This window comes from Wasmannia auropunctata, unplaced genomic scaffold (genome assembly GCF_000956235.1).
Source record: "Wasmannia auropunctata unplaced genomic scaffold, wasmannia.A_1.0 LD335986.1, whole genome shotgun sequence".
NCBI lineage: Eukaryota > Metazoa > Arthropoda > Insecta > Hymenoptera > Formicidae > Wasmannia > Wasmannia auropunctata.
The window spans coordinates 81908-107573 of NW_012026904.1; the positions used below are offsets into that span (position 1 = coordinate 81908).

General features: G+C 38.0%; 1 protein-coding gene and 1 long non-coding RNA gene across 5 annotated transcripts in view; one reads left to right on the forward strand and one right to left on the reverse strand.

Annotated features, from left to right (window-relative positions):
• Window positions 1-25666, forward strand: part of LOC105454315 (netrin-1-like) — a 194304-nt gene that overhangs the window by 70891 nt on the left and 97747 nt on the right. The window contains exon 2 of the mRNA XM_011696864.1: window positions 19749-19937. Within this exon, the coding sequence (XP_011695166.1) occupies window positions 19749-19937 (189 nt within the window). The remainder of the gene's footprint in view (window positions 1-19748; window positions 19938-25666) is intronic.
• LOC105454314 overlaps window positions 1-25666 on the reverse strand; it is a 147394-nt gene that overhangs the window by 13379 nt on the left and 108349 nt on the right. The gene's annotated exons all lie outside the window — the stretch shown is intronic.

Genomic DNA, 25666 nt, shown 5'->3' on the forward strand with positions numbered 1-25666 from the left:
CCCCCCCCCGCTCCGAGAGACGACGACATCTCGGATCGATGAGAGCGGCGACTATTATACAGCCCCGCGACTTGACGATCGAAGGATGAGCTCGTCGCCCCGGAGAAGGATTTTTATCACGCTCGCGGTATCCTCTTCCGCGTTATGGCTTCGTACGTTTTATTATTCCACGAAGCTCGAAATAAAATCCCGAGGTTGTGCAGCAATGTTCTCAGCGCGAGCCGAAGACGTCGTCGGTGTGAAAGGAGCGTATACATTCAAGTGAAACGTATGTCGCGTTGACACGCGCGTATACGAACGTCTGCAATTCTGGACCCGCATTGACGCACGCGCGCGCGCACGAATTCTGTTTAAATACAATGCTTTATTATAATTAAGCCCTGACTTTCAGTGTTTAAAGAAAAATGCACAAAAATGTAGCACGAAAATCTTACTTAAAACTTACGTTGTAAAATCTTTTTTGTATGTTAGAATTTCAATTTTTTAAAGGAATTCGATATTACATTTTGCTAATCATGCAAAGAGAACCGCTCCTTTCTTGAAGTTCCTTAAGTTTTCCTATTACATAACTTTTGAAATAGAACTTTTTTGCAGAATGCCCGCCCTGTGTATTGCACTAATTTACATACTAATTTATTCTTATAGGACTTTTGTTCATAAGAATCTTTTAATTCTCATTAAATAGCTCATTAAATCTCAGATTAAACTTTCTTAGAGAAGGGTCGATATAGGTTATTCGAAGAACAGAGTTCTATTACGAGCGTGTAATTATTTACCGCCACATAAGAAATAATTGGCGAATATGCTTGGATTATATTATCAATATTTTCCCCGTCCCCATAAAAGTGTAATTGTTCGCTATTAAGCTTGCACGCAGTTTCCTCAATTTATCTCTTTCATTAGCCGCGTCGGAAGTCTCATTTATTAAAAAAAAAATCTGCCAGCTTGCAGATAAGAGGTTAAATATTTTATCGTCAGCTCTCTGTTAAAGCCTTGATCAAGCTCTAATCCTGGAGTTCATTTAATCTTCCGGCCGCGCGTTCCGGTCTCGCGGGAGTTTCAAAAGTTGCTCACATCTCGTGAAAATTGGATGAAAAGCACTGCGAGATTTTCTCGCCTCGAACTGATGTTTCGAAGTCTTTCAAACCCCGCACGAACTCTATTATAAACGCTTTACAAGCTCCAGGTTGCGCCACTCCGTTCCTCAAATATTTACATTTGTGCATTTTTCGCGACGTAGGTACCCGGCCTCTGTAATACTCGTACAATTGGTTGGCTACTATACTAAAATGCCTCTTACGGGCGGCATGTTCATAGTCGATTTACAAATTCTTCAAATAATTGTTGATGGATTAACTTTGGAAATTTAATGAACCAAAGCGCTTTTTAATATCTGTTGGATATTAATATTATTTTGGAAATTAATTTGTAACAGCTAGTCGTAAAAGTTTTAAACAAATATTCTGTTAAATTTAGCTAATAAAATATTAAAGTTATTCAATAAATAAAATATTTTTTATCCGGGTTCAATTCCCGGCTGAGGTGATATTTTTTGCAATAAATTTTTTTACAGATTTAAGGGGAGGGGATTCTTATAAATACATGTTAGCGTCAAAGAGATTAAATTGCTAGTCAATTTAATTGTTACAAGTGAATTCCGGTCTCATATAATGAACTGTGTTTTAAGACCGACGAATATTCGGCGCGCAGTTTGCGTGTGCTATTGTAAAAAATTAATACACACCAACATTCGTGTCAGCTCGATAGGCATTACTTCAGTATATATTTGATTTATTCTTACGAGCTTAAATCCTTCAAATTATTAAAAATTTATTAAGAAGTTATACAAGAGTGAGCCATAAAGTGGCGCAAAAAGCTGCGCGGCAGATTTCTATGCTAAAGATCTGGATTCAAATTTACCTAGAGCAATACTCTAAAATCGATTTTAGTCGATTAAAGCGATCGCCACCTCTCGGAAGACAACGACGAACCACCGAGAGTATTTCTGTCAAAAATATCTCTTCTAAGTATGTCGTCCAGAACCGGTGTTAAAACTATAAGTCCCATGTTACCCATATATCTACGGATGCAAAAGAGGTCACCCGTGACCGGATATGATGTACAATGATAATGAACCAATGATGCAAGAATTACAATTGATAATTACAAGAAGAAGTGTTGACTTATATGTTTTTAATATAATTGTTTCAAATGATGGTGACAAGAAGTATATATCTTTAAAATAATCATATTAAAAACATAGATAACACTTTTTGTTATTGTCAATTGTAATTCTTGTATAACTTTTGAATAAATTTTCTTAAAATTTAATTCATACATTAACAAAAAAAAACTTTATACATGTATATGTACTTTATATATGTATAAAGTTTTTTTTTGTCAATTAATAAAAGAATATAAAACGGAAAATAGCCTACTATAATTGAGAAGTTCGATATAAAAGAAATTAAGTGTGTCAAATTAAATTATTCTACAGATTTTTCGAGAAAAAATAATTCGTAATTAAGATAAAATATTCTATTGTAATTTCACATATAATCTTACACAAATAATTTCAAAAAATAACAATAATGTTTGAAATATGAGAATATTTAATTATTAATCTCGTATTATACTCATGACCGTTTTAGCGGAAAGGAAAAACAACCATAAAGATCTCGTAGGCGTCATTAATTTCTAGGAAAAAAAGCAATATCTGAGAACGCGTACCATTAAACCATTAAACCCTTTTAATGCAACTAACAACTCTTTCGCTTCTGGATATTTCACGTATATTGCGTTAAAAGAAAGAGCCTTTGTAACGGAAATTTATGCGATTTCCTTTCGAACAATGCCTCCCGAAGGAACGATTAAAAGGAATCCCTGTTGCGCCGCGAGGCAATTAGCAAGGTTGTAATTAGGACAGTTGGTCGCGATTGTTAATGAACAAATCGGCCGTTTCGTTCTAGTGTAATGATACCCTTTCCTTCCTCCTCTCTCGCCTCTCCAAAGCCTCGACGAAACGCGGACCCGGTTTTCGCGCTGGCGCGGCTCTCCTCCTCATTAACGTCGAGCCGCGATCCCAACGTGCGGCGGCGTTAACGCCTCGTTAGCGTTTCGCGAGCGGGACGTCGCGCGTTAGATAGGCACGGCGCGCGCGATAATTTATTGGCTCGTAAATTTGCGCTTTCCCGAATACACCCGTGTTGCCTGCGCGCCTGTGTATGTGCACGCACACACGCACGACGTACCGCAACTTCCTCGCCGATAATGGTGTGCGGCACGGCACGCGGCTTGTGCCTGGATATTTTGTCGCGCGGATATCGCGCCAAAGATCCGCGCGGGAGGGCACCTACGGTGCGAATGAGAGGACAAACCGCCCGGTAATATGATAAATCGACCGGTGAACTCGTACTCGAGAAAATTACGGGATATTACCCGGTCGCGTCTCGTCTCATAGATAATTTCTATTTTGCCCGAAACCTAACGTGATGTTCCCCGATAGACGAGAGAATTTTACACGACGCGTATCGCGCGCGACGATACGCGTCGTGATACGAGTATCGGACAGTCTCGTCGTGCGTTTGTTCGCGTATCGTAGAGCTTTCACCGCGGCGCGAGAGGATGATTTGCAGCGGACGCGATGAGAACGCCCGATATAAATTTTGCAGAGATATACGCTCTTGTGTATACGTGTACACTCGATGCACACGAATAGGGCGCAACAGTTGGAGAGGTGGTTTCATGCAATGTGTATTGGAATTTTTCTGAATAAAGGCGGCATTATATTCCCCGGCATTCTCATTTTTCACCCAAAATGATCGGTGATCGGCACCTGTCCGGTGCGTCAAAATAAAGCTAAAGAGTAAAGAGTAATAAAACTGAGAAATTATGATGCAAAAATTTCACTTGCACATTCTATGTGCGCTCTGCGTGAATATACGAGAACACAGAATATTAGATGGGACAGAGACACTTGTTTTCATTAAAGGAATTAAATTTAAGTTCTGCCCACGTTTTTAGAAAACGTTTAGAGAAACAAAGAGATATATATTTTTTAATATAATTTAAAGTTAATATATGTAGTGATATTATATACGAGATAATTTTTTAAATAAGACATTTCTTTTTAATTTCTATGTCTTTATAAGTGTATATATGCTTTTATAAAGTAATATAAATGCAACTATAAAACATATACGACATGCCAATTAATTTTAATTGAATTGCCTGAAAGATTAGAAAAATTAATGTTCTCAAATATATAATATTATATAACATATAATATTATATAACATATTTCTATACCTATAACAAAGTCCTATAATTGAATTAGTATTATAATAAAGTTTACTTTCACGATCAGATAAAAACTTGTTTATGCTACTTATTCATTCATATGATTAGAATTAAATTTCTGAAAGTTCTTTGCGTATATAAATACTTATAACTCAAAGTCTGTTAGATCTGAATATCTCTGTCAACGAGAAATCAGGTTCAAATGAATCAAAGAATCTGGAATAAGGCATATGCGTGGCTAGCTGCGTCCGTGCTAAGATAAGTGCTTATAATAAGAGGAGTGAGGCTGTCCTCGCCCGGGGCGGACAACGTGGCAGTAGCGGCACAATTCTAATCCCTCCTGTGTATAATCACGCGTGCCTCCCCGTAAGGCGATTTCACGCTTTCAGATTTCTAGACGTACGTGCAGGTACACCGCGCGCCGCACGCGCGATGCTGCATGGAAACGTGTTCGTTGCCGCGCACGACGCGATACCGCGCGTTCGGGACACGAGATAATGCCTAACATCGCCACACACAGCCAGAATATCTCTCCGGGATCTCGGCGAAATCTCATCGCCGTGGTTTTCTCTCCGCGGTGAACCAGTCTCGTCTCGTTTTACGCGCAGAAACGTAGCAATCTCGGCGGACGGAAGCACGTGGTTAGGACTCGCAGGAAGGGTGGATCGAGGAGAGAGCGTGACTTCGGGTGGTCGCTCGGATAATCGGCGAAATGTAGTTACTCGGGCGAGACCGAGAAACTCGGAAATTGTTACCAATTGTTGGGGGATCGTGCTACGTGCTGATTCTTGCGCTAATCCGTACGATTTTTTTTTGCGGAGACAATACGATAGAATCGTGATTCCTCAAAGCTTTATTAGGCTGATTATTTCAAAGATCATCTTGTCGATTGTGTAAAGTAAACGTTTAAGTCGCTCGTGAAAGATCTATAAATTATATTGTAATAAGTTTGGAAGTAATCATGAATTAAAAAAAAATAACTATAACATTAAATTTAAAATTTATGTGGTTTGTTTCAATATTATCATAAAGTCAATCAATTCTAAAGCAATATAATATTTTGCTTAATACTTAATACAATAATAATTTACATAGATATCTGACTGCATTATTTTGCAGTGTCGTATTAGTTAAAAATATTTCTATCAGAATATCTAGATTTAGAGTTCACACATAGGGCTAACATTTATACCTATCAGCTATGAAATTTCATTTTGTAACACATAGTAATCTTCTGAGTTGCCTGAAGGTAATTCTGAGATCTCAGTATAGAATCAGTTATACTTTGCAAATCTGATTATTTACATTATGATGGCGTTACAAGGTGAAAATTTAACTCTTTATAAACCGTTGTAATTTTCTAATATCCTAATGCTATCAGGTGCAACTATCATCAACCGTTATATGTATATCATCATGATCTAACAAATTCAAAATATTTAAAGTTCTTTTGTTTAAGTTTTATATTGGATACGATTTAATTTAATAATCAATTTCTTATCTATAAAGAAAATACTTAACAAAAATTATAGATGCTTTTAAAATTACAATAAATATTCAAACTGTACGTAAAAATCGAAAGAAACGAATTTATCAAAAAATTTGTTAATAAAATTTTAATTCTAGAAAGATATTAGAATATGTAATTCCTATACTATATTACTAATATATTATGATCATATATTTTTCATGCGACAAATCAGATCTTTAGTGATTAATCTCATCATTTTACGCGTGATAAAAGGCAAGTTGTAAAATTTTTATTTTTGACACATTTCGGCTGGTGTAAGGAACAGCAGTTGGGCGTGCATAAACGAACGAAATTCTAAGCGGGTAATTCCGACGAACTGTTGATAGCTGACCCGAGGGTTAATTGCACCCTCGGCGAGACTTCTCTATCCCTCGGTACCGTTTCGTTGTATCTCTCACTCAGCAGACTGCAATCTCTAAAACGCGCTTAATTCTATATAATCACCGATCATTTTTAGGAACGCCCCATTGGCCACGCAGTGAAAATTCCTTTTCTATTAATTACTCAGCCGGAATCGATTCAACATCATTAAAGCGTCGTTATTTAGAATTACGTTGATTCAACGTTACACGATAATTGGTTTGTAAAGCAGAGATTTCATACCTGATACTTTACATAAATTGCATTATAAGAGTCTCTCCTTATGTATTACACGTCCTATTATAAGCATTCTTATGTTTTCAATTTTAGATTTTTTCAAGGAGAAAAATAGTATGCGCGATACAATAAGAAGCCTTAATGTTAGGATTTTACATTGTCAGAAAATTCAAACAATTTCTGAATAATATTCCAGAAATATCGTTCTTGTATCTCTTTTTCACGCTTAATAAAATATTTTTCGAAAACTCAATAATATCTATCACGTAGATATCTTTCCCCAGTGGTATATGTATGCGAAAAATATTTTAAATAAACGCGTATGTATTGTTTTTTACGCCTGCCGTAACACCATCAGAATCATAAAATAATTTCAAGAGATTTCCATTATATTTTATATAAATATTTTTATCGCAATCTATATTTAAACATTCTCGCGCGAAATATTTTTCGGATCATATCACAGCATCTCTTGTAGCAGATAGCGCAGCATCTGTGTGTGTGTGTATATGTGCCTATACATATAGATATAATAAATTATCTTTTTGTCAAATGTCGTTCTATAAACGAGGATAGAAACTTTGTTCTCCGGCGATAATTCGAGAAACATTGAGATACTTTTATCTTTATTAAAAATGCCGTTATCTCGAATGTGTCGTTCTCGAAGTGTCATCTCTCGAAAACAGTTCGCCTCTAATAAGAAACTTTACTGCGGATTAATGAAACGTACGGCAACGAACGATCAACGAGAGTTCGCCCGATCGGAATTTCTCCGTCTCGTCGCCCCCGAACGAAAGGGTCCCCATTAGATTTGAGCTCGTTAGAGAGGACAGACGACGTGACGTGCGTTTCACGGATCGGCTACTAGACATTGAAATGTTGCGAGAGGCCTATCCGCCTGAGTTTCAAAGGCGGCTCGCCGGCCTGAGTCAGGTATCATCGGCCGCGTTCGAAGGAGTTGATTGCCAGTTGTATCGATAAGATCTGACACGGACGCTCGAGTTTTCAAAGCCGGCGATAGGTCACGAACCCTCCGGCTAGATCTCGTGTCCCGTGCGATGACCAGCGCCAGGTTGGCGTTAGTCCCGAGCATAAGCAACGTGCGTGCTGACTCTCTCGAAACAAAGCTGCAGTCGCCTGGACATGTGTATGTACATGGGCAACGCGATATGCTACTGTGATAACGCTGTTAGATATAACAAGCATCTCTAACCTTCGAATGAACATATTCTTTTTTCTTCTGCAAACATTATGTTTAATATCAATGATGTCTTATTAAGTTCTATAGTTTATGTTGCTGCTGTGAAATTTCTATTGATTTATGGATTTAACGAAATGTCCCACTAAACATAATATCCCACTAAAGTATAGAAATATTAAATATTGAGATTAGTATTTGAGGATATAGTTCAATGTAGAAATTGTTTTATTAAGATTGGTTTTAATAATACAACTGCTTTTATAAGATTTTAGCGAATAAAAAGTTTGGAGCAGATGTAAATAAAATATAGAATCCAATACCTATATCAGAATTCGAATTTAGTTATCATGTAACTCATTATTGCAACTGAAATATTTGTGATGATTTATTTTCAGGTCTTCGTAAAAAATTTATAGTAGAATCTTTGATTGAGCATTTGGTAACTTTAGAGCAATATAGTATATAATAACTTTAAATGTGTTTCATTACTTTATATTATACAGGTATATAGAGATAAAAAATTTATGATTGTACCTGACTCAGAATACACAGGCGAAGACAAAGTAAGTTGAGGTCGCCACAAATTTGAAATTTCTCGCAATAAATCGATGACGAGAATAACTTGTCCCAAACAACGTTTCGGCTTCGTCACCGAGAGGATAATAAAAGATACAGATTTATTGCGACGAGTTTTCGTCTGTCGAGCGGAATCCGTCTTACACATAAAACGCGGCGCGATAGAAATCGCGCGCACTTGTATCGAAACCGTAAACGAGACAAGCCTCGCAACTCGTCGTAATTTATAGTATAGATCGGCATCCTCGACGTTTACCGGAGAGAGAAACAGAGAGAAGAGGGAACGATGAAAATGTGGCATAATCCGCGCGGTGCGCAGGCCGATCGATCGTTAATCTCGATCTGGCGTCTTGTGGGAGTAATACGATCGTCTTAAATCAACGGAAACGGCGTCTTCTTTAACGGCCAAGTCAAAGATGTAGGCTTTATCTGGGAATAAATAAGGGATTTGTGAAAGTTGGCCTGTTTTGTCGATTTCCTTGAAAAAGAAGCACGCGGCGCTTACTTTATTATCGTGATTATGTGGAAAGTTTCTTTAACAAGTCGTATCAATTATTCTATAGTGTTATTCAGAGAAATATATAGAAAATACAATGCATATACGTATATAATAATAACATACATATGAAACGCAATTTATAAAAAATTAAACACATCGTATTTTTTTAGAACAATAGCCTTCATTATAATAAAAAAGTTCTAACGCCGCGTATATTATTCACACAGGCGAGCAAAACAGATATCTATTGTTAGAAATACCAGAGAAATTAAATTAACTTTTAGAAATACATCTCTTTATATCCAGATAAATATATATGCATTTTTATATTTTAAGCTACGGGTGGTTGTTATTCTTCTAAATGAGGAGAAACGCAGATGTTTTGACGTTTGTGGGACGAGCCGATTCGGTTAGTGTTCCTGCTTCGTTTATTACGGCATGATTATTATCTCAGGCAGGGAGGATGTAACTAGATCAATTAGGCTTCACGAAGATCCGCGTACGTGCTCTCTCCTCGCATATATAGGCGCGCGTAAGTGCGCGCCGAAGGTGCGATACGCGACGGTGGCACGCATCCACCGTCGAAATCGAATTAGGCTTCGTGGCGCTCTCGCGCTATCCAGCACGGCCTCTTCGGCACGACGGAAGGGCGGGAGAGATACGAAGGCGCGAAGTAATCCGTTTAAGGCCGCCCTAAGTGCACGCGCGAGGCGACGCGAATCTCGCATGTGAAACGTGTGGACGTGTGTCTCGGCACAATGGACCTCATTACACGGTATCGGGACCTCGAAGATGGCTGGTAATTGAAGAGGTGCGTTTAGTCCGCTAAAAGCAACCCCACCGGCCCGCCTTCTGAGGAGGAGAGCTCTGAGTGCGCGGTGCGATGTGCCGCGCGATGGAATTACCCGCTTCAGAGCGGCGTAACGCCATCGAGTCCCTTATGTGACACGCGTCAATGAAAATTGCGACCTTCGACATCTGCCGCGACGAGCCCTAGGGTCGAAGCGCTGAATACACAAGTATCGCAAGTCACGCTATTGTTCCGAGAAGATGCTACAAGATAAACCTGAAGATAATATAGTGATAATTTCAATGTTGCCTGCAACTATGAAATTGTAGAGAACTAAGGAATTTTTGAACGCACATGAAAAACGGAATATCGATTTGCGATACATAAATTTATAAGTTCTCATCGCAAATTAAACTATTATATTGGAAAACATCATTGAACTATTATATATTGGAAAATAAATATTTGTGTGAAAAATAAATTATTGATCTTAATTTTGATAAAAAATTTAGATATGAAATGTTAAATTTTCTATATAGGTACATCGCTTTTTCATTAACTTCGCTTTTAATTAGATAAACTAAAAAGAAAAAGATGCAATTTTCTTTAAAAACACGTTAATTCCGAATTGAGAGACCAAGAGAGAGATTCACGGATTAAATTAATCTAAATGACTTTATGAAAAAAAGAGAAACAGTTAACTGCAACATATGTATGCTCATGTATCGCATATACATATACGTCGTAATGCAAGTTAAACAATGATGTTTAATTTCGACCCAGCAATTCCGCGGGAATTTTATGATCCTGGGGGAACATACGGAAGATCGCACGAGGGGTCACGATCATGCGCGAACCGAGCGATTCTGGCGACCACCCGGAAACGACCGTGCGAGCATGATTACGATGATCGCGTCGATGTATCCCAACCGTGGCACGAAAATTAGCTCGTAATTTCAGTACAGGTGTTCCTTACCCGCGTCCGCCTGGCGGATCGTCCCACGCCAGAACCGGCGAAACTTTCGACCGAAAGGCGACCCGCGTGAGCGGCGCGGCGGTGCATTAATAATCGCGGTGGCCCTTCCTTCAGTCGTGTTGTTCGCGGAGGAGAGGATCGCTGCACACGCATAAGGAGGCCCAGGCCACCAAGCGCCAAATCGACGCGAGCGGAGGTCCTCTTAAACGGATATTAATTAGCGACTGCCGTTGCCCGAGCGCACAATAGCACGCGGACAAAAAGGATCAACAGAACGGATGATTGAATTATGTACGCGCGCGTCCGAGGAGGAACAATCGTTATTCCTCCATATGCACGACGGCGATCTGACGCGTCGGAGAAAGCGTGTGTATTCTTTACCTTTCAGCGTTGCAACATATATCTTTCAAAGTGCACATGAAGTTTCTATATAAATACAGACACGCAGTGTTTCTCGCGCGCGAGCGCGCGCGCGCATGTGTGCACCTGTGTCTCAAGTTTCGAGTATCAAAAAGAAAACTTAATGAACCGATCAAATTATCATTGAGCAAAATGTCAAAATATCAAATATCAAATTCGTCGGAGAATATGAATTTATGTATAATTTACAACTGATTTATATTACAACTTTTGCATTTTATATGAAGCAAGAAATACTGCTGAAAATTAGTTGAACAAGTTCCTTAACCATTATATTTCTAATCTTAATAGCAACTAAAAAATCGGCTTTTTCATTCGGCACCGTAAAAATAACTATTTAAATGACTATATATATTCATGGCACGTCTCGACGACAAATCAATTCCGACGTCGTTTCAGATGCACAACGACGTTGCATGATTGCGTAGAAAACGAGGAAAATTCAGCGCGTTTTCCCGTGCTCAATTTGTCCATGAATTTCCGATAGTTTTGTGACAGGAACGTTCAGTCCAAGAAAAGACAGCGTCTTTATCATCTCTCATTCTCTCTGCCTTTCTCTCTGCCTGTCTCTCTTTTTCTTTCTCTCTCTCTAGCCTTTTTTGTACAGGGTGACGTAGCAAACGCTTGTTCGGGAAAAAGGGCCCATGACGAAGGGCGGGGGTACTCTTAATTAATTATTCCATGGGCGTCGCGCCGCTCAAAATTAAAATCGGTTCATTAAGCGGCGCTACGTGGAATTTTTTCCTAATCCGACCGGGCGAAGAGAACAAGGGGGGAGGAGGAAGGGGGAAAAGGGCGGTGACGACGGCTACCGGTTTTCTACCTTCCCGTGGAGGAAGGACCACGTTGAGGAAGTTGCCCATGCCCCGCCGAACGGAGCAAGAGAATTCGACTCGCTCGTTCGCGTTTGGATCAGCAAAGCGCCTATCTCCCCCTTTCGGCCTTAATGGCCCGACGAATGACGGCGAGACCAAGGCGGTTTTTTTATCTCCCTGTGTGTGCGCGCGCGCGCGTGTGTGTGCAATAAATGCCTCGTTAACGATCGCGCTCGCGAGCAATAATCGAAATTCCCGATTGGCGCGGGACGCGCGCACGCTTTTACGACGACGTCAGCGAGCGCATCGCCAACACGTTAAGACGCATAACGGAGTCGTATACGGTAACTTATTGCATTGACGACGGTGTCGTTATTTAGTAACGGCTATACAAAATTCTCTCTCGCGGAAGAGGCGAGTTATAAGTGTTAAGTCGCGTCGATGTTGCGAGACGTATCACGCATATTTTAAAATTGCTTATTTTCATGTAAATTAGATGAAGACTCCGAGTATTGGAGATGTGAGACTTTCACAATGTGCTTCAGAATTCTGTCGGTTCTTTTTCAGAAACGAAAAAGATAGCTGTAAAAATTTTCTTCTTTGCATTTTTATTTTATTAAATTTAATAAAATTGAAGCTAATAAAACAATAATAAATACTGCAAAAACCAAAATCAACAGAATGAACATTTTTACGGAAGAAAATTAGCTATTATATATATTAAAATAATATTCTGTGATGTAAATGATTATTCTTATTATATTGTATAGAAATTTTTCAATGATATCCTTAATTATTTGCAACCCCCTTTTCATTCAAACTGTTTCATGAAAAATTTTACGCCAGCAGCGTATCGAGTGATACTATATACTAATTAATTGGCTTATAAATTGAAGTAATATTTAATACGTATTCCAAATTATGATATTGTGCGATTGTAAAATCAGTTCCAGTTGGCATTTTGTTAATGGTTATTACGCGGAAACCGCCTGCCTGGAATAACGATTGAAATATGCCTATATAGACTTAACTCGCGCTCACATCTGTTCCGTGCGCGCCGGTGCAGCGCCAGCGCTGCAATTTTGTAATAAACTTATCGGTCTGATGCGATAATTATCGCGCATCTGGCAAGGCCGATATCCGCGTGATTACCGAGAGTAATCCGCGAGCGGGTCGAAGCGGATGGAAACCGAGACGGGGCACCTGTGGGCGCGGGATAACTTCTTGAACGCGCCGCGCGGGGTAATCGTACAACCTGCGTTATCTATGGTTCGGAGCCGTAGCGTGGGTTCCGACCGCAAATGACGGGATAAAAGGGTCCTCGGCACGACAGGATGTAATTACGGCTTTACGTAGCATTACCGGGTGAGGTACCGCGAGACGCCCAGGCACATCGCCGCGGCCCGCCGTGGCGACTTTATTTTAAAGTTTAAGTGGAACTTAAATTAAAATCCATCCTGTAACGATTACGGTGACACTCGTACCATAAATTCCATCTTAGGCGATGATGATCGTCTCCATTATCTTGAACTCACTCCTTAGTATCCATATGCTCTTCCAATGTAGACAGAAATATCCTTCTTACTATATGTATATGGTTTTAAAGAATGTTTATATTAGTTTCAATTTTTTCACTATTGCGTGACTTATTTTAACGTGATGAGTTTCGAATTTTATAAAAGAAAATATACAGAATTGTATGAAATTGAAATGTTCCGTTCCATGAAGACATCAGTAGGAAGAATCATGTCGATTATTCTCAACGATCTAAACGAGCACCTTTCGTTACGTTTCAAGATTTCAGAGTGGAATTCCGTGCACGTAGATGCCGCTTACTGTACCAATAAAAGGGCCTAGCATACCTGAACGTGTTAGCGAAACGCTCGAAGTGTATGAATCGACCGCTCGCTTGCGGCACTGGAATTCTTCCTGCCGCAGGATGAGAAAAAGAAGCTAAAGCGAAACGCGCGCGAAGAAGTTTCAGTATTCTGCTGCTCGCAAGTTCAGTCAGTAAAACAATTTCAATTTTAAAAGAACACCTTAAATCGAATCTTCATTAATCATTAATACGATAAAATATACGTGTAATTTGCAACAATAATTTTAAGGCTAAATGAATTGTAATCAAAATGAAAATCGCACGTAATAGAAAATTGCTTGAAAATATTACTTCCATGTGTACAATATTTTCTAACACATCCGGAAATATATCTACTTTCTATTTTTCTATTAGAGAATATGAGAGATCTAAATACATTCTCGAGATTCTTTATTTTTCTTCAATTATGACATGATAAAAAAGCGAAGCAGTAATTTCCTCTCTTTCATAGGCTCACAGGTGTGTTTGACTAACCGCAAATACAGGTTACTTCGAAACATTTTTCGAAGAAGTCAATTCAGTCTGCTCGGTCTCGAGAGAAATGTTCGTCACGGAAGGTTTCTTACCGAAGATTGAACGAGTTATTTCAACAAAACGATTTAACTTCGTAAGCAAACGACAATATCATAGTCTTTCAATTAGTAAATATTGCAGGAACAATTGAAAATAAAGAAAAACTCTTTTTTATTAACTTAATCAAAGATAAAACAAAGATTAAACACACGGGGTGGAGTAAGCAGTAAAAACTTTTATGATAAAGTTGTATTGTTGTTAGATGCAAACAATTTTACATATACATTATAAATGAAAATGCGTTTAATTAAAATAATAAAATCTTCCGCCTAATATCGTTTTTGTACAATAAGAAAACACACAAATGTTTCATGTATATTACATTTAATTAAAAGCAAAAATATTAAATTTTGCCATAAAGAAATTCTTATAGGAAAAGAGTATACTAATAATGAAAGTTTTTACAAAAAAAAATTCATTCTAATTATTCGTATGAGATTAACTCCCATTATCTTTGTCTGAGCTTGATGAAATCTTTCCTCCCAAGATTTAATTTTTGTCAGATTTCTGATTAGAAATTAAGATGCAACAATTTAAAATAGAAGAAATGTTTCCCCACGAAAAGCTTACTAAAATTATATCAGCGAATGTCAAACAGTAGATTAAAGATAGCGGATGACATGTTTAAAACAAAAGAGGATAACTCACTATAAACTAGGTTGCCTTGACAAAAGCCAGAGTAGACATATATTCAGTGTGCTGCGATATTTCTTCTTGTCGGGACGAGAGATTATCACTTGAAAACAAGCTTGCTATTTCCTCTCCGAATAAAATTTCAGAAAAGGGTCTGCATCTCTTTTCGTTAAAACGAAACTCCTGAGAACAAATTTTACACATTCCGAAGCTGAGAAACGATCGATACACGCGCGATAGGAAAAAGGTCAAAAGGTACTAAAAGTTTGAAAGTATCTGAGTAGAAAGGAAAGTAACATGAAAGTTGATATTCCAATATTGTTTCAAGAATACCTAACAAGTTTTTTTCTTTAAAAATCTCATCTTTTTGTAAAAAATAATTATATAAATATACGCATATTTTAAAGCAAAGAGAATAAACTTTTAAAAATTGTCAATTATTTTTGAAAAAAAAATTTTAGAATTTTAAAAGAATTTTACACAATTTTCTTATTCATTTAACTACTTTTTCGCTTTTTCAAATATTTATCATTTTCAATAAAAATAGTATCGTTAACTTTAATAATAAAGATATTCTTAACATAAATCAGAGAGAGGATAAGATATGTGAATATAAAGTATTACTGTATTTGTACATTTTTCATATAGAAAGAATCTAATATTTTCCGAGAAGGTATTACCTGCATTTTATTTAAGTGAAGAATAAAGTGCTACTAAATTTCATTTAATCACAAGTATTCCGCGAAGGACTAATTTATTTGAGATAGATTTACTAGGGTAGAGTTTCACTGTTTGCTTTAGTAACACTTTATTTTTCTCCGGGGATGCATTGATTTATGAGAGGCGCCATAAAAAGGAGCTGTAACTCGACTATTATAAATCGTGGGATTCAGTACGAGCTAATTAATATCGACGCAGTTCCGAAAACACTAATTCGCTCTTAAATGCCGGCGGTGAATGCCGCGGGACTCGCCGATACCACTTCGATTAATCGCTAATTACGGCGATCATCTCCACGAAAACGAGTCGAGGTTCTGACATGGCTACGACTTAATAACAGGAACCGATCGTGGAATTTCAGACGGTGGCTGACGGTGGTTATTAACTATCGAGGGGTTATCCGATCGACCCGATACATAGCGCGCGGCCAACTTGGATTCAACAACATTCTTATCCATCGATCAAATTCTGCGCTTCGCGCAAACCGAGTTCCCATAAATCACCAGCCGAGATTTTCGCTGGCTCGCAATGAGAGCATTAAGAAAACGCTGTCGATCTTGAATTTAATAAATTTGTGCATACGGTTTTTATATATTTGTAAAGCATATATAACAATGTCTGTTGCTGATAAACTAATATGATTAGGTATAACTGACTGAAAAAGTGACTAAAGCGTAAAGCGTTAAAAAATGGAGCAATAGTTTATACAAATCGGCGATGCGCATGAAAAATTTTATATCTTAGTGATTGGAAAAAATAAAATTAACAAAAAACATAAATAAAAAGATCGCGTGCGATTGAAATTTAAAAGTACATATTAGTTTTTCCATTAAACCGTCGTATTTTATTTCCGGCAAAGAGACGAAGATTCCGGTAACAAATACACAGAAGAGTACACAGGACTCTAAATTCAATCATGATTGAAAGAAACAAGTATCCACTCCTGATGATTTGTCCGGAAGCAATATCTCGCTCTTCAATCTTGCGTTTCAATCAGCGTCGGTTTGTTTAACGCGAAATTGCAACAACAAGAACTCACTTCGAGTGGATTTCTTGTTAAGTTCAAGATCGATTCGCTTTTTTTCTAAATTTTTCAATTTCTTTTGAAATTTTTGTAATAACATTACTATGTTGTAATAATCGATAATAAACGTTACTAGATAAATGATGTTCCTCTCATTTCCTCAATCTCGTGTATTAAAAAACTATCTTGTGTATTTGATCATATTTCACATTTATTACTTCATAAACAGTTATTATACGATTGTCTTCTCATGAATAGCATTAATTTTTAATCGCTAAGATACATCCGCGTTAATTATACGCTTGCTACTTTAAATTGAAGCAGATCCTATTTTTCACCTGTCACCGCCGGCGAATCGATTAAAGTGTAGCGCTCATTTGTATAAGAGGGTATAAATTATGACGGCACTGCTAAGCCTGTATACAGCACTGTCAGCGTTTGAGGGGGAAAAAAGGAGGACAAAGCGCGCGCCGAGGTAGCAGGGAGAAAAAGAGTCGCGGTAACGAGTGTCGTCGTCGCGAGCGAAAAATAAGGCACGCTTCTCCCGGTTCGACACACGGGATTATTGGGTCGAGAGAACGAGTGCGCGGAGATGGATCAAACCGCGAGCCTCCCCCATTGATTCCACCCCCTCTGACATTCACCGTTCCACACCGTTCCCCCTTGCGCTTTCAATTATTCTGTTATGTTGCCAAGCTGTCGCAAAGAACACGGGTGGCGTGCTCGAGTAGAGGAAAGTTACGGCACGATTCTAGCCGGAGTAGCACTCCCCTGAGCTTCTCGAGAATTCAATGGGCGAGCGATCGATGGGGGAGTGAAATCATCGGAACAATGATATCAACGTTGGTAAATTCTTTCGATTACATTTATCGAAATTGGCTGACTTTTGAAAAGACATTTTAGCATATAGATAAACGAATGAAACAAGTGTAAAAATTGGGAATTTTAACTGCTTGGTAAAATGAGTTGAAGATGTAAAGTCTGATTGAAACGCTAGATGAAATTATATGGAAAAGATTATTATTTTAACTAGCCGAAAATCAAGAATTCTTGGAATATCCTTACTGTTATTGCCTTCTTTAAATCTTTAATTATGTTTTCGAGAGAACATAATATATAGGTATTACTCAGCTAATAAAAGATTTTCTTTTATTTGTGTGTTTATAAATTGGTTTCAGAGAAAAATTGGAAAGAAGTTGTACATTCGAACTGTGAAAACATTTAATCTGTGTAACAGAGGAGCGCCATATAGACGCCTGTACTAAAACTCTCCCTGTGCTAAAACTTTTAATTTGGGCTATTTTAGCAATTTACAAAACAAAATTCTGGCATTTTTTACAGACATTAATTTTCGTCAATATTCACCGACATTTTTGTACGATAGTATGAACTTTGATGTTTATTAAATTCTATCAATTGTTATTGATATATTGATGGATTGACGGATTGGCCAGTGGCACTTGCATCCCGATTTTTCCATCTACCAAAATAATACATAAAAGATTCATTCAACTTCTTTTTTCCATCGAAATTTATGACAGATTCACACATCAAATTCTATTCACAAAGAAAATTCAGCAAGTCACAAAAATATTTAAATGCATTAAAATAGAGTAATTTAGCCGAACATATATCTTTTGATACTAAAATATGGATAAATACATAAAATTATTTTTTATTAAAAAAAAAAAGAAAAATTGTTATGGATTTGAATTAAGTTACTTCACTTGTGTGCAAAATTGTATGCAAATATTTTACTTTCTTATCTCCAGATTGTTGAGCTCTCCTTGTAAATGCAATTCGACAATTTTGTCACGAAAATTCGATGTAAAAGTCAAAGCTGCGAAGTTTCACATTTTTCGAATTACGGATTACCGAACTTCTCTAGTCGGATCAGGTTGGCAGTGCTACGCGAGGCGGATCGAGAGAACGACGAGAGAAGTCGAGGACCGTCGTCCGATAACGAAGACGACCCCCTCGAGACGCCTTCCTTCCTCCAGCCGGATGAATAAACTCGAGACTAATTACCGCGATAAGTACAGAAGGAGCCTTGGCACGCTCCGTCGTGCGTTCCACGATGTAGCTCCGTAATATTAACGAGTGCCTGTGCGCGCGCGCCGCGCTCGATGCTTCAATCGGAGGAATGCCTGAAATATCTGCTCGCAGTTACCGGCGAGATAATATGTATTCGCGTCGCACTTGTACGTCGGTTGGGCGGGACGCAACGTTTATTACTCTGCAGCAATGCATAATTAAAGTAGAATAGATGGCATTTGAGCAATGCCGACTCTGACGCTGGTGAGTTGAATATCGTTCTCCGCGATGAAGGAACGCTGCGATTTAGCTGAGCAGTCGTCGCATATTAATCAATTTGCATGAACATATGTTTACTTATTATAGACGCTTCTCTGAGCAATCATTAATAAATGCATAAATCTATGTACAAAGATGTGAAATTAAGTTTTCTGTCGGCGCGAGAAAAGATTAACTGAAATCAATCACTTCGAGGAATAGATAAGCGATATCTTCTATCTCTGTTCAGAAATTTATATAGGAAACATTTTTAGAAATGTCGACTTTTTAATTCAGTTTGAAGTGTTCTCTTTTTACTGGTGTCTCACACTATGTACACTTCGTGAATAAGAGAAAAAGAAATGATACATATGTCACTTTTACTAAAAGCGAATTTCATATATTTCACATAAGGTATAATACATGCGTTTTAAATGAAATTGTCTCAAATGTATTCTCTACATTTCGCATGAAGAGCCTTGCAAATGCAAATTTAAAACTGTAAACTGTATTATCTTTGTAACAATATTTTCTCGGTACGTCTGAAAATATCACGCGTGATTAACGTAAACTACTGACCTTCTTCGCATCTTTGCCTTAAGAAAAAGGTGAAAATGTGTAATTTAACGTTATATTATTTCCGCACGCAACGAAGATTAAATGATAATGAAGAATAACCCCTTATTTTTCCTTTTCAACAAAATAATTGCGGCCGCATTGAATTTCAATCGCGATTATGGCGTTTTAATGACAATAATATCGGCACTAACGGCACAGCTAAAAAGAAAAAAAAGAAGAGAAGAAAAATCTCGCGCTCGTGTGCGAGCGAGAAATAGGGAGGAATTAAAGGAAATGTAGTCGTAAAATAATGGCGCGCCTCGATTGTCGCTCGCTGACTGAAATTACCGTGTTACCTGTTTCAGTGTGCAACTGCAACCTCCACGCGAGAAAGTGCAGATTCAACATGGAGCTGTACAAGCTGTCGGGCCGTGTCAGCGGAGGCGTTTGTCTGCAGTGCCGGCATTCTACGGCAGGAAGGCACTGTCATTACTGCAAAGAAGGTTTCTACAGGGACCCGGCGAGACCGATCACGCATCGCAAGGCCTGCAAACGTAAGTGCCCCCGCGGCCCGGCAATTACATGTAAATCCAACAAAGACACCTAAGCGACGCGGGGCAATTACGCCTCGCGTCGAGTAACCCCGCGCGATTACCGCGTGGCACGGTTAATTACGGAAGTGCCATGGCCCGTACTTGCGCATCTCGTCTCTCGTGCGCGCGGGATTAGTAAGCGACGATAATGGCGTGTAGGATTTCTAATTCTTCACGCGTCTCAATGTACGGCGCGTTAGAGCGCCAATAACGCGGAGAGCCCGGGCTAATTAGACGATCCTGCGGGTCATAGAGCTCAATCTCTATCGCGCGTAACGATTCGCTTTCGATTCGAAAGCAAGATTCCGGGAGAGAATACTCAAGTACTTTTCGTGAGAAAAAAGAGTGCGAATCAGAATGAAATAGTAGCAGAAATTCTGCAACGATGACATATTTTAGTAAGAATAATAAGAAAGGGAGTAAGGGCTAGTGCACGGAAAGAACGATTTTGTTGAAAGGTCTAAAAATTTTGCTGAATACAGATTTGAAAATTTTTGTTCAATAGTCAAAATAATTTGTTGAAAAGTTAAAAGTGATAGGCATTGCTATAAAACGTTTTGATATTCTAGCAATCATTTTAACTTTCCAACCAAATTATTTTGATTATTGAACAAAAATTATTTTTAGATCTGCATTTTTAGATTCAGCAAAATTGTTCTTTCCGTGTGAGAATCATTTTAATATGAGTTTCGGCACTTAGATATTTTATACGGAAAGAATTTGCTGGAAGGTCAAAAACTTTGGATCTGAAAATAATTTTGTTGGAAACTAAAAAATGATAAGCACTGCTGTGTAAAACGTTTTGATATTCTAACAATCAAAAGATCGATTTTCCAACAAAATTATTTTGATAGTCCAAGAATTATTTTCAGATCTGTATCCAGCAAAAATTTTAGACCTCCCAGCAAATCGTTCTTTCCGCGTGCATATTTTACAGAAAGGAAAAACATATACAAGTTTTTTTTACGTGCGCGTGTTATTTACTGCTGCGTACCTTTAACCGAGAGTTTTTCCTAAACTATTAGATTATATATACACGGAAAGAACGATTTTGTTGAAAGGTCTAAAATTTTTGCTAAAAACAGATCCGAAAATAATTTTTTATTGAATCATCAAAATAATTTGTTGGAATGTTAAAACTGATAAGCATTGCTATAAAACGTTTTGATATTCTAGCAATTATTTTGACTTTCGTACAAAATTATTTTGATTATTGAACAAAAATTATTTTCAGATCTGGATTCGGCAAAATTATTCTTTCCGTGTAGTTCCCGTACTTTCAACACTCACCGCCGCATTCAAAGACGCGTTATGTGTATCCGATGCGATGGGTTATTGTGAATAAGCGACTGATCGAAGCGGTGAAGGGAGAAAACTATAGGAAAATGACAAACGGCGACTCGTCCGATCGGGCCGGCGCATCTTCCCAGCCGCGCGACGCTGTCGGGAGAGACTTGGACGCCATTACCATTCGTCTCAGTCCCTCCGTGGTACTGTTACAAAGTGGTTACCAGCTGAGCAACCCCCTAATCTCGGTGCATTCAATTTATGTACGTTTGTCTAGGCTCATAGACCGCCGCGGGGTATAACGATCTCCCGGTGTGAGAAAGCGCGCGCATCGATGCATTCGTGAATGCATCGGCGCGCGGTCTACGTGAGCGAGCGTCCGCATCCCGTGTCGTTCGTAAGTGTACGGCCGTTGGTCTGACGTTAATTCACCGCGACGTAAGAGTATCGGGCTGTAAGCACGTTACGTCGCGATAAATCAAAAATTCGTCTGAAATACGGATGCGAAAATTGCGTGAAAAGACGCGATGACGAACCCATAGACGTGGAAAGTGTAGACGCCTTTCCTTCACGGAAAGAACAATTTTGCTGGATCCAGATCAAAAAATAATTTTTGTTTAATAATCAAAATAATTTTGTTGGAAAGTCAAAATGATTGCTAGAATATCAAAACGTTTTATAGCAATGCCTATCACTTTTAACTTTTCAACAAATTATTTTGACTATTGAACAAAAATTTTCAAATCTGTATTCAGCAAAATTTTTAGACCTTTCAATAAAATCGTTCTTTCCGTGTTATATAACTCAACTTAGCATCTGTGCTCCGTTAAAAAGGGAACGCAGTAGTTTCGTAGTATTGAGTTGTTTCGTTATCACTTTTGAATTTTCGCCTTGATCGGGGAAGCGTATAGAGGTCACCATACGTATAGAGTCACGATGTTCCCACTACTGATATTTTGAAGAAAGAGTACGATATACGAATCAAGCTACTTCACTTTTTCTAAATTGAAAGTGGCAATTTTAATCACGGAAAGAATTTTACTTTAAAATTTACCCTAAAAATCATGTTAATCGTATAGGACAACTTAGTATTTCGACAAATTTTATGTGATTTTCACTATTTTTTTTTAAATATATACTACAACTAGAGATGTAAAAAAAACGTTTTTTATCTAATAGAAAAAAATATTAGGAAAAAAACGTGTTTTATTTCATTGATACAAATTTGATTTTTTTTCAATTCCAATAGCACGACTAATTAATTATAAATAGTAATTATATAGTTATATAATTAATTTTAATGTAATCTACATTTAACTTTTACAAAAGGAGAATCTTTTTAGTTCTTTTTCTAAACAGCTTTTCCTTAAGTAGAATTTATTATAATTATTCATTGAAGTCCTTGCTTCAAAATATGCTTCAAAATCAATATATTGGCTTTATTGTTCTGCGTAAAGGTTAAAATGATAATTTAAATCTATTATCTGTAAATCTATTATCTGTAATTTTGAGAAAAAACGAGGTTTATGTTTTTTTCTAAAAAAAAAATGTATTTTATGAAAAAAACAATTTGGTTTTTTTTCTATTTACATTTCTAACTACAACAAATTTATTGTAGTGCACAGTAAAAAACAGAGAAAATCACATAAAATTTTTCGAAATGCTTTGTCCGATGATTAACATCGTGATTTTTAGGGTAAATTTTAAAAGGAAATTCTCTCCGTGAAGGAATACACAGTCTATACACTCTATACTTCCTACGTTTATGGACAAACTTAAAAGCTTAGCAAGATACTCTTCCGCTTCCCCATTCAATTTGGTGTTATAATGCGTTTGTTATCCTGATGTTTCAATGTTCTCTCTTGACAATCTCCGCGCAGCAGCAGACATTAAAACTATCTCTAATGGACCATCCAAGCACAGGTATTTACGCAACGTGTCTCTTTACGACTGCGAGAAATTTCGTGAGATTCTGTCGTAAGTACTCACCGCACTTGGCAGACGAGTTTCGCGCGATTAACTATGTATGTCACTGGACGCGCATATTCTCAAACGAGGACTGCATCAACTGCGTTGAGCTGCGAGATTAATTAACTGTTTACAGTCTAAAACATTTTTAATGTTATATGTAGTATTCATGTTCGCCGCGAGAACCAGTTGTAAAAGAGAGAGTGCACGTGAATAAACGTGCAATAAAAATTTTACTCGAGAGGCATGTCATTCAAAGGCGTCAGATATAATCCCATTTATCAATAAGCGCTGAAACATTTGGTAACTTCTCCGAATATATGAGCAGAAAGATTATTTTAAAAAAAATCATACGTTCAATCGTATGTGATTTTCCTAACAGTAAAACGCGATTCGAAGTCGATTCGTATGTGATTTACCTAACAGTAAAACGCGATTCGAAGTCGATTAAAGGGCGATGTTAATGATTTTTTATAATTATCAAAAATCATTAACATCGCTGTTTAATCGACTTCGAATCGCGTTTTACTGTTAGGAATTGAATGTTTTTTTTGGGATATCATCATACATAAAACGATTAATCTATCAAGAAATAAGAGTATATTATAGTAGCAGAAATGGAAAAATTATTTGATAAATTGTATGACACAGGAATACATAATGTCTGAATTTATGAGCACGCATAATGATTAACGGGTTTGTAGCTGCCAAAATATCAACTGCGGTTCTGAGAGTTAGCGATTCATAGGGACGTCGATATGGCGCGCATACGGTCCACCTCGTGTGCTCTCGCAGTGTTTCTGGTTTCCAGTATATAAAGCACATCAAGTATCGTACGGAGAGAGAGCCTGCGCGTGTTCTTGCCGCCGAGATAACGAACAGTCTGTATTCTCGTTAGCAGCCGCCATGGCAGCCGTTAAGATAACAACGAGACAACGACACTCACCGCGAGCGCACAACCGAGCGTGAAAAGAAGATTTAAGCTCGTCTTAGAACGGCATAAGTTTCATAAATTAATCCCCGGGAGGAGGGGACCCCATTGGCGTTGGATCGTGTGGGACGGCGGGAGAGTATAATTTCATTTTGATACATAATTTAAGTTTGAGCTTTAACCGCGCTCGAAACTTGAGATTGCCCCCGCCCTCCCTGTCCTCTCCCCCCTCCCCTCTCTATAACGATGATAAATTTAGGAATTAGTCGGGTGACAGGATGGTCCGATTTCGCTCCGTTGGGTATAGCGACGAGTAAGCGCATAATAAAGTTGTAGGAGACCAACTCCACTTCTGAACTATATAGTTTCGAAATATTATTACCGCGTTTTACACGAAATTATAATAACATATTGTACAAAATAAATTTCGATCATCATAGGAAATAAAACTTTGGTATCTGTATGGTGTAAAGAGCTCCTATTTTTTTCCAGAAAGAACAAGCAAACTATAAAGGAAATACTATAATTCAAGTTTCATAATAATAAGCTATAATCTTGTAATTTCGAGGTTTTATCTTTGATTGATGTATAATTTAAAATCTCTGACGTATCAGTTGCCTTTTCAAAACACTGGCTACATCTTATAATTCCTGGTTTTCAGGACGAGGATACAGCGAAATTACGACGTTATTACACGGTGATTAATACGACGCGGTGAAGATAAGATCTTTCTGAGGGAAAAGCGACTCTGATTGAATAATTAGCCACGCCCACTGGATTAATTTCAATTTAACATCGTGTTAAAGTAGCGCGAATGGTCGCATTTGCATGTCGTAATACTACCTACCGACTTATTTAGATAGCAATGGCTCAATATTATCATTTTCAAGAAAGACCATCCTCGCAACATTAAGTAATTAAGCCTAGTTAGCGCATGCTAATTAAGATCGCTCGCTTGCAAGAAGGGAGCATGAACAAACGAGATAATATATTCCAAAGTACACATTATTTGTATAATGAACGTGAGTTTATCAGTACTACATTAATACAATTGTAATAAGCTCGAGAAACGAAACTACCGCGTATGCACATAGAATTCTATGCAGTTCGAAATTCTATTCCATTTAAAAATAAGAGAGCAACAATCTCCGTTGAGCGCGCTGCACGAGAAGCGTCAACGATAACGATGACGGCCATGATAACGATGACGACGACGTTGCTCATTTTATAAGATATGCCTTATAAGATACCAGTCCGTACGCTCGTCTCTCCCGCGGCCGTCTATCCTCCGTTATTACAAGCCCGAACGCGCGGCGAAAATGCAGATTTCTGCAATTTCTCATCCCGTCTTGCAACGTCCCGTCGTTGCGCCGAACCGAACGCACGCTCCGCGCTTCCTCCCCTCGTGACATGCAGTAGCGTTTCCACGGTTAGTGAACTCCGGATTGGTCCTGCCGCGCCGGATCCCTCTCGTCTCTTCCCCCGCTCGAGCTTACCCACGGCA